Below are 9146 nucleotides of genomic sequence, written 5' to 3'. Positions count from 1 at the left end.
AATGGTACAAATATCCAAAATGAAAATTATAGTAGTATAACAGTTTCAGAACACTATGTTTGTAGATGTCAACAAAGGTCTCCATTAGAATTGAGGAATAAACTCGAGGTTTAAAGTTCCAAAGATGCTAGGTATTGAACTAGTTTTGGAAAAGACTATGCAAAACCATATTCTGAAGTATGTTCTAAAACTCCTTCATCGAAACATAGGTGCTTCCTTAATGATTGAGGTTCAAATATCTATAGATGATTATATTTCTAAAGATAGTTATTTACATCAAATGTATGTAATTGTTGTTTTCCTCAATGTTTATTGTGACAACATTGGGGATACTGATTCTATCTAAATTTTTGAAAACGAGTCCATAATAAATTCAGTAGATAGAAACACAAGAAAAGATTATAACTAACCATGAGGACCAAAAAAAATAATGAGTCTTCTCTTGTGCATAATTAGAAATCTGTTGGAAGTGATGTCAATACGAAAGATGGGAAATAAAGAGAAAATGATACATCTATCAGGAATTTAGACTCATCTTCTAATGGTTTAGATACTTCTCTACTCGATCAACTTACACCCTCTATTTATTCCCATAAGCACCACAAGTAGCAACAATTTACTCCAATTGAATCAGAGCCAATTGTATACTCCACATCACAATCATAAGTATCAGGGTCTCACTCACCAAGAAGGTCAGACTCTGGATCACGATCTCGAAAGAAAGAAAATGGGTCTCGATATGGAGCTGCTGGTCTTTAGGTATAATAAGGTTGTGCTTCTGCATCTGGATTTATTCAAGTATGTTTATATATGGATTAGTATTGAATCTCTAACTTGATCAAACGAATCCACAACATCGGGTCACGACCTGCATGCAAGAGTAAATTTGTTGGTGTTGCAAAAGTAAAGTTGTTGGGGTCATTTTTTTAATATAAATAAATTAAAAAATAAAATAAATAAAATAATTAATAAATAATTTTAAATGAAATAAAATATAAAAAGCACTGCCAAGTGGGCTTGTATGCACCCACTCTACACAACTGTGTTTTCAACCACACCATGTTTTCTTAATTGCTTCTAGATGCTTTCATTGTTGCCCATTGTTGCCGAGATGTCTATGTGCATGTTTTCACTATGCCAATTTGCGACATCGTGAAGCATAGCATATAGAAAATACGAAGACGCAGAGAAAAAATACCAATTGGTTGTTCTGAACGCAAGGAAACAAAGTATACAATGGCACTGAAATGGTTACATTCTCTAATTTTATTTGAGGCAAATGTCTCCCTTAGAATCCTCGTTCCAAAATGTTCAGCGACAAAGCCTCAATCTACAGTATTAGATCAGGCTTGGAAACTGATTTCTTATTTTTCTTGAAGAGGCCGCACGAAGTAGTTAAAATAGTCCAAAAGTAAGTACCCGATTTTTCTCATGAGCTTTTGATTTTCTGGACAGTAAAAGAATGTTATAGGCTAGTTGTTTTCAACTGTCCAATACAGGCCTACCAACCACACCAGTTTTCAACTGTCCAATATAGGCTAGTTGTTGGCGTTTCTTTTAGTAGAGAGCCTTGAACTCAATTAGTGGAACAAAACTAAAATCCCCATAAATGAATAATTATAAGGTACACATGGTTATAAAGGGTTGATCCGTATTGCGAAGAGGCATACGGATATGGCACCCTTCAAGCTTCTCCAGATTGCGAAAGGCATGCAGCTATGGAACAACTGATAAATCTCCAATTTCTCATTGAATGAAGCGTACCTTCCCGGATCAGCCAGGAAGAAGTTGCCGCAGAGCCTAGTGCTTCATAGAAACACGACTGGTTGTTCTTCTCCGACTCTACCAGTTGCCTTTATCAGAGGCATATAGATATGGCAGACATCAATCTTATGCGTCTCTGCAAAACACATGCTTGTGTTGTTTGCGTTTATGATTATAATTGCGTGTGAAGCCTACCACAAAGTGATTTTGCTGCGCTCAGGAGAATGAGCCGAAGGTATTCTGGTGCGCTCAGGAGAATGAGTTGAATGTATTCTGTTGTGCTGAGGAGAATGAGTTGATCCAAGCAAAGGGTTAAGATCCACAGACACGCAAAGAGTTAAGATCCAAGCTTCAATAGGGGCAAAGCCAAGTGCGACGTCCGCAAAACGATTGTTTTTGTGTGGTTTTAGCAGCAACGGAAGTTGTTTTCGTGTTTTTTAAGCAGTTGTGAGATGCTTGCCATATGACTAACATGCCAATAGCCATGCCAGACATCGAGTTACATGACACGCTTTCGGATCACGATACGATAAGAAAATTTAGACTATATTTTAATAGAAAGAAATTCAACATTAAATATTTTGAAATTAATCTTAACTCCATAAAGCATTAAATTGGATCTAACAAAAATTCAAACCCTTTTATCTATTCTACGATGAAAAGACAAACAAATGAAAACTTTACATGAAAAAATTGTTTACCAGAATATTTTTTTTAAAACATTGACTGAAGATTAAATACACTAATGAGTTAAAGTAAATTAATACAAGTTCAACGGTTCTCAATCGCGCTGCCAAAAGCAAAAACTAATAAATGAAAATTACATCATTAAACCACGCAAAAGAAATATAAATCAGCTATTCATCGATTTTGAAAATAAATGCACAATCTGTACATCGACGTAAATATATATGGAAGGACCGGAATGTATCTATATATTTGTTAAATATATATTTAACAGATACGCACGCTGACACACTCGACGATGTGCAAAAACTTTGCCTCTTACGACACTTTATTTTTATGACTCACAACTTCTACTCCAATACACTCAAGTACGGCTGCGTGCGTGATTAGTAGAGATGGAGAGGAAGGCGAGGAGTCGCCTTGGCCACCAGAGGCACGGCCTTCTGCAGGGCCAGGCCGAATGCTTCGTCCATGTTCAGACCATCTTGGTTTGGTGGCACATCCCAATCGAAAGCATGGATTAAGGAACCCAAATTGTACTCCACCATCGTAATCCCCATACGAGTGCCCGCACAGATGCGCCTGCCTGCGCCAAACGGGATAAGCTCGAAGTCGTTGCCCCGAGGATCGATCTTGGAACCCAGAAACCTGTCTGGATTGAACTCCTCTGGCTTCTCCCACACCTCCGGATCTCTCCCGATTCCCCAGATGTTCACCATTAGCCGAGTGTTCTTGGGAATGTAGTAACCGTCAACCTCGCACGCTTCGGTGGAGACGCGCGGGAGGCTGAGCGGTGTGGACGGGTGCTTCCGAAATCCCTCTTTGCAGACGGCCACAAAGTAGGGCAGGTTCGCAAGGTCCGACTCTTTCAGTCTCCTCTCACGCCCGATCACCGCGTCCATCTCCTGATGCACCCGCTTCAGTAACCTGGGGTTGTTGATTACTTCCGCCAATGTCCATTCGATCACGCTGCTGGACGTATCGGTTCCTGCTGTGAATAAATTCTGCAAAACAAAGAATGCATATGCAAATCGCGCAATGAATGGATGTACGAAGGATCTACTGGATTGGAATGAAACAATTTCAACGAGTTAAAATGTTATCAATATTCAAAACATTACCAGTAGTAGAGCTTTGATATGAACATCGGAGAGCCTTCCGCCTTGGCCGTCGCAGTTGTCTCTCTGAGACATCACAATGTCTAGGAAATCGGGCTTAGACGCTCGTTGCTTGGCCGTGGACTGGTGTTCCTCGATCATCCGCTGTATGAGTGCGTCCCATTTCTTGTGGAGCTTCTTCATACCCCGCTGAATGCCCTGCAAATCCATCCACGCTAGCGATGGAATGAAGTCTCCGATATTGAAGTATCCAGCGGAGGTCATGAGTTCCACCACCATGTCCTTGAACTCGTTGGCCTCGTCCCCTTCTGTCTCGAACACCCGCTTGCTAAGAATGATCTGCCCGATCATGTTGGCGGCGCAGATGTTCAGGAGGTCCGGCACATTCACTGTCTCTCCGCGCTGCGAGTGACTCAGAATATTCCGGAGCATGAAGCCCATCTCTGCGTCCCTCACCGGCTGCCAATCTTCCAACGCCTTCCCTCCCAACATGTGCATGTTGCACACCTTGCGTTCCATCTTCCATCGTCCTCCGTATGCTGCCCACACCATGTCCTGTAAGAAAAGAAATGTCATACTTTTTAGGGAAGCGAATCTTCCTGGTGTGATGAAAAATATATTAAAAAAAAGCATGAAACTTATATAAGACAAAAATAAGCCAGAATTTGGTAAACAAACATCTACTTTTGAAAAAACATGAAACCTACGTAAGACCAGCAAAAATTACCAGCTGTGACCAAATATATATACAAAATACATACAACCTACAGAATGCAAGCGTGTCCTAAGTAAGAATTTCCCAGAAAAAAAAAAAAGACCAAAAGAAGAAAATATTCAGAAGGCAAGAGAGAATTTCCATTTGCAAGCAAACACATATCAACGCATACTCCCACTTGTGACATAAAAAAGGAAACATACGAATAAGTTGCAGAGAAAGAAGTATATCACAAGCAATGAATCCACAGGTGTTGCCAAGGACATATAAACAGAAAACATAGAATCAGAGTACAGTGAGCACCTGAGAATCGTAGGCAATGTACGTGGCGCCCGCATTGCCTGGCCGGTTGGAGAAATTTATATCCAAAGTCTTCAGAAACGCCTTAGCCGCAGCGGGCGTCGAGGCCACGACCATGTCGGACGTTCCCAGTTTGAGATACACAACGGGGCCGTATTTCTTATACATGTTGTAGAGGGTAACGTGAGGCATCGCTCCCAGCAATGGCAGACTCCCCACCAACGGCCATCCGGGTGGCCCGGGTGGGAGCTGCCTCTTCTTCAGCTTCAACCTCGATCTCAAAACATAACGAAATCCGATGTAGAGAGCAAGCCAAGAGAGAAGCCACTTTACAAATTCGTCCAAATTCAAGGACTCCATATCGATTATTGCCTCTGAGCCCACTGTGATGCTTCGTTACAGTTTCCTGTATATATAGAACTTCCATGGTTGGGTTGACAACCTTCACGTGCGCGTTAGTTGTGCACCTGATAGTCAGCTACCTCCCAAATTTCCAATCGGTCGCTCTCCGCCAGCCTACAGTTGGCCGGGGGAAACTCCTTTTGTTTTCCAATCCAGTGACCACCATTCTGATAATGTGGTCCACAACACACGGATGTTATTTAACTACTTGTCTATTACGTTTTTACGTTTTGTGTACTATCGATACAGAGTGCGCCCGCAATGTGATGGACAAAAAAGTCTCTTAAATTTTGAAATTTAACAATTATAATTTGGATTTACAAAAACAGAGTGCGCCGGCAATGTGATGGACAAAAAAGTCTCTTAAATTTTGAAATTTAACAATTATAATTTGGATTTACAAATATTTCTGCGAATTTATTAAAATATTATTTGAATATTTTTATAATTTTCAGGGTAAAAAGACAGAAACAATAAAATGACAATAGTCTATATCACAGTTTGGCTTTTTTCCTTGCCTGTTTTTTCCTCATAGGCAATGGTTATTTACTGATCAATAGGATATTTAATGTGGTCTGACTGAATTGTCTGCCAACATTTATTATCCCTGATTCTATTGGGCAACCAATATTTGTGGAGCTATAACTCCTCTATTAATGTATGGGGCAGTGTATGTCATCCATTAAATTTTGTATTTATTTAGATCTAATAATGACTGACATATACTACCACTTACATTAATGGAACTATAACTCCAATTCCAAGTACATTAATGAAGCTATAACTCCACAAATATTGATAGCTATCTGATTATAAATTTAAATTGTTTAGTATATATAATTTAAAAACTTAAAAAATTAAAAAATAAATATTAAATTTATTTATAAATTACTTAGTACAGTTTTGCTTAAAATTATATTTTCAAAATTTCTTTTAAATTAAAATTTATTAAACTATATTATAAATAAAAAAAAGAGAAATTGAAAGTTGTTTATTATGATCAAATTCTTGAATGTGAAAATCTTCCTGCTAAAAATATATTTGCAAGATTTTTAAAAATCAATTTTTTATAAAATTACCAAAAAAAATAGAAATTAAGAATTAAGTGATTTTCAAAATGCTAATTTTCTCCTTAATCTTTTAAGTTCACATTTCATCAAAATATTGTATTTAGAAAATATTTGACAAATAATATTTGATGTGCTTCCCCACGTGTTTAATATTGTGATGAGTACTATATAGATAATGAGATTCTAATTACTTTAATATTGTGATGAGTGTTATATAAATAGTGAAATTCTAAGTACTTTAATATTGTGATGAGTGGTATATAGATAGTGAGATTCTAAGAAGTTTTTAAGACCTTCTAATAGTTTAATTACTATTGTCATATAAATAATGAGATTTTAAATATTTTAATATTGTAATGAGTGATATATAGATAATGGAATTCTTATAAAATTTTGAACAGCTTCCCATAGTGTAATTACTTTTGTGATTAGTATATAAATAAGAGTTTAATTACTATTGTGATTAGTATATAAATAATGAGATTTTAAATATTTTAATATTGTGATGAGTGATATATACCTAATGGAATTCTGCGTACTTTAAAATATGAAGTTTTGAAGGGCTTCTCAGAGTTGAATATTGTAATGAGTGGTGTCTAGATAATGGGACTCTAATTATTTTAAAATCCAAAATTTTGTACAGCTCCCCAGCATTTAATATTATTTTAAGTGGATATTGTCATGAGTGGTATCTAGATAATGAGATTCTAATTCTGTTAAAATCCAAAATTTTGTATAATTCCCCAGCATTTAATATTATTTTAAGTGGTATATAGATGATGGGATTCTAAGTACTTTAATAATGTGATGAGTGATATATATACGTACTTTAAAATCCGAAGAGCCCATATTGAATAGACCCCACATTTCCAATAAGGTGCCGTATTTACAGAATGACAGATGCAGAGTGTATTCTGTAAACAATTCAAAATTGCCACATAAATATAAATATGGACCTCATTGGAAAAAAGGACTGACAGATTAGATATTAAGACAAGCGCTATATGATTTTAATAGTCTAGTATGACGTTAATAGAATAAAGTGCACGTATGTATATGGTGTGTTTTTCTCTAACCAGCTTGTTATAGGGTATTAAATGTCCGGAGATATGTTGGTTGGTTAACGCGATAACACGGGAGCGGGGAGTTTCGGCATTAAATAATATTTGGGCTTTCGGGTGTTATCGGGCTAACCAACCCACATATCCCCAAACATTTAATGCCCTATAACAAAATGGTTAAGCGCTGCGTGTTTCTCCTACTCTGCATCCTGTGGGTCGCAGCGATGAATAACCAACTGGTGATAGAAAATAAGGCAATGGCAATGATTCATTCCTTTAATTTAAAATGGCAGGAATTATTTCCAAAATAGCACGAACCTCAAAAATACACTTTAGGAAGCAACCATTCATACGTAACTAATTTAATTAATCACCATCGTACTATTTCGTTAGTGCCTTTCTATTCGATACGATGACTAAGAAATCTTTAGTGAAGTCTACTTTTATTTCCTAACTAATACCTTCATGGGAAAGTTATTCTTCCATAGATTTGTTATCCATCGTTTTCATGGGAGACAAGGGACAACTCAATGTAGTTCTAGTTTCTTCGCTTTCACCCAACAGTCATCTTCAACAATCTTGGAGTTTTACTTTTACTAACAAATTGGATTGCACCTTTTATTTGAATCACCATGGTTAAATTTATTTATTTTTATAAACTTTGTTAAAAAATTTGGTTAAATTTATTAAACTTACTTGAGAATTGTGAGATGAAAGGTTCAATTAATTGTATTTTTGGTTGACATTGTCATCGATTTTTCTTTTATGTTTTCACAAAAAGTTTCATTTTATTTTGTTTTTATGTTTTTAAAAGGGTTTCATTTTCTTTTTATTTAATCATAAAATTAAATGATTTAGTTTTATAATAGAGGTTGAAATTTTGATTTTTTTTTATATAAAAAAATAATGATATTAAAGTGGTTTACTTTTATAAATTTTGTGGAAAATTTTAAAATGGTTTTATCAAGATTTGTAAAACAAAATTTTGGAAAGATGCAAATAAATGATAAAGAGGAAAATTTGCATTACAATTATGTCTATACTTATATTACATATTATCTATATAAATCAGTACAACCACATTAAAAATATTAATGTGGTTGATATAGTTGAAGACTTCATAAATATAACAAAAATAAAACTATTGTAATACAGAGAATACCTTACTAAGCACATATTTACATGATTAACCATGTATTAAAATGTTATGGGTCAACTTTAACTTAAGAAAAAAAAGAATTACACATCTTATTGTAAAATTGACTATTTTGCTAAATAAAATTTGCTTATATATAAATGAATGCTATAAATAATAATGGGGAACTTATTAGAATTGGAATAATCTCAAATCTCTAGGAAATTGGTGGGTGGGGAGCCAGGTGACACTAATCTAATTTTTTAAATTTATTAAAAGTAATAGATCATTTTGCTAAATAAAATTTGTTTATATATAAATGAATGTTATAAATAATAATAAGGAACTTATTGTGGAGGAACTTATTAGAATTAGAAAATCTCAAATCTCTAGGAAATTGGTGGGTGGGGAGCCAATGAATCTAATTTTTTAGATTTATTAAAAGTCAATGAAACCTAACAAACTCTATAATACACTACAACCATTGATAAAAATTAAGACTAACCATATGCTCAGCATATTCCCTTGAGAATCAATCTAGATACTCAATTAAAATAATAATAAAAAGTCAACCGATCCTCATCCACCTAAGTTGAAATAAGAAGCATTCCCCAATTTATTGGAAAATTACATAATTATCTGCAATATAAAATTGATAAAATACTTTAAAAATGTAGATATTATTGATCGTATAATTATCTACCATATATGAATAATAGAAATACATATATATATAAATAAATTTGTTATGAAAATTATTGAGTTATAGTGAAATTGTATAATATTATTGTAATAACATAATATTTACATCACATGATATCTTTTAAAAGAAAGAAACATACATCATAACAAAATTTCAAATATATATTTAAAAAATTACCAATAAAAAAAATC

The 9146-nt window shown here is 34.7% G+C and overlaps 1 protein-coding gene across 1 annotated transcript; it reads right to left on the bottom strand.

The window, feature by feature from the left end:
- Positions 1-2607: 2607 nt before the first annotated feature.
- On the bottom strand, positions 2608-4986 carry LOC149225535 (flavonoid 3',5'-hydroxylase 1-like). Its single transcript, XM_089377126.1, has 3 exons — positions 4588-4986; positions 3573-4124; positions 2608-3455 (listed from the first exon to the last, which is right to left on the bottom strand). The coding sequence occupies exons 1-3, from the start codon at positions 4942-4944 to the stop codon at positions 2838-2840; spliced, it is 1527 nt and encodes a 508-aa protein (XP_089233252.1). The 5' UTR covers positions 4945-4986; the 3' UTR covers positions 2608-2837.
- Between the last annotated feature and the right edge of the window lie 4160 nt (positions 4987-9146).

This window comes from Pinus tabuliformis, chromosome J (assembly GCF_031772625.1).
Source record: "Pinus tabuliformis cultivar Carrire ecotype Pingquan chromosome J, CPIR1, whole genome shotgun sequence".
NCBI lineage: Eukaryota > Viridiplantae > Streptophyta > Pinopsida > Pinales > Pinaceae > Pinus > Pinus tabuliformis.
This window is presented reverse-complemented; position numbering and strand designations above follow the sequence as displayed.

Excerpts from the sequence above, each read along its gene's own strand:
- LOC149225535 (XM_089377126.1), bottom strand. The coding sequence starts at position 4,944 with ATGGAGTCCTTGAATTTGGACGAATTTGTAAAGTGGCTTCTCTCTTGG. Across the intron at positions 4,125-4,587 it reads ACATTGCCTACGATTCTCAG|GACATGGTGTGGGCAGCATA; the intron begins GTGCTCACTGTA and ends CTTTTCTTACAG. Across the intron at positions 3,456-3,572 it reads ATATCAAAGCTCTACTACTG|AATTTATTCACAGCAGGAAC; the intron begins GTAATGTTTTGA and ends TTTGTTTTGCAG.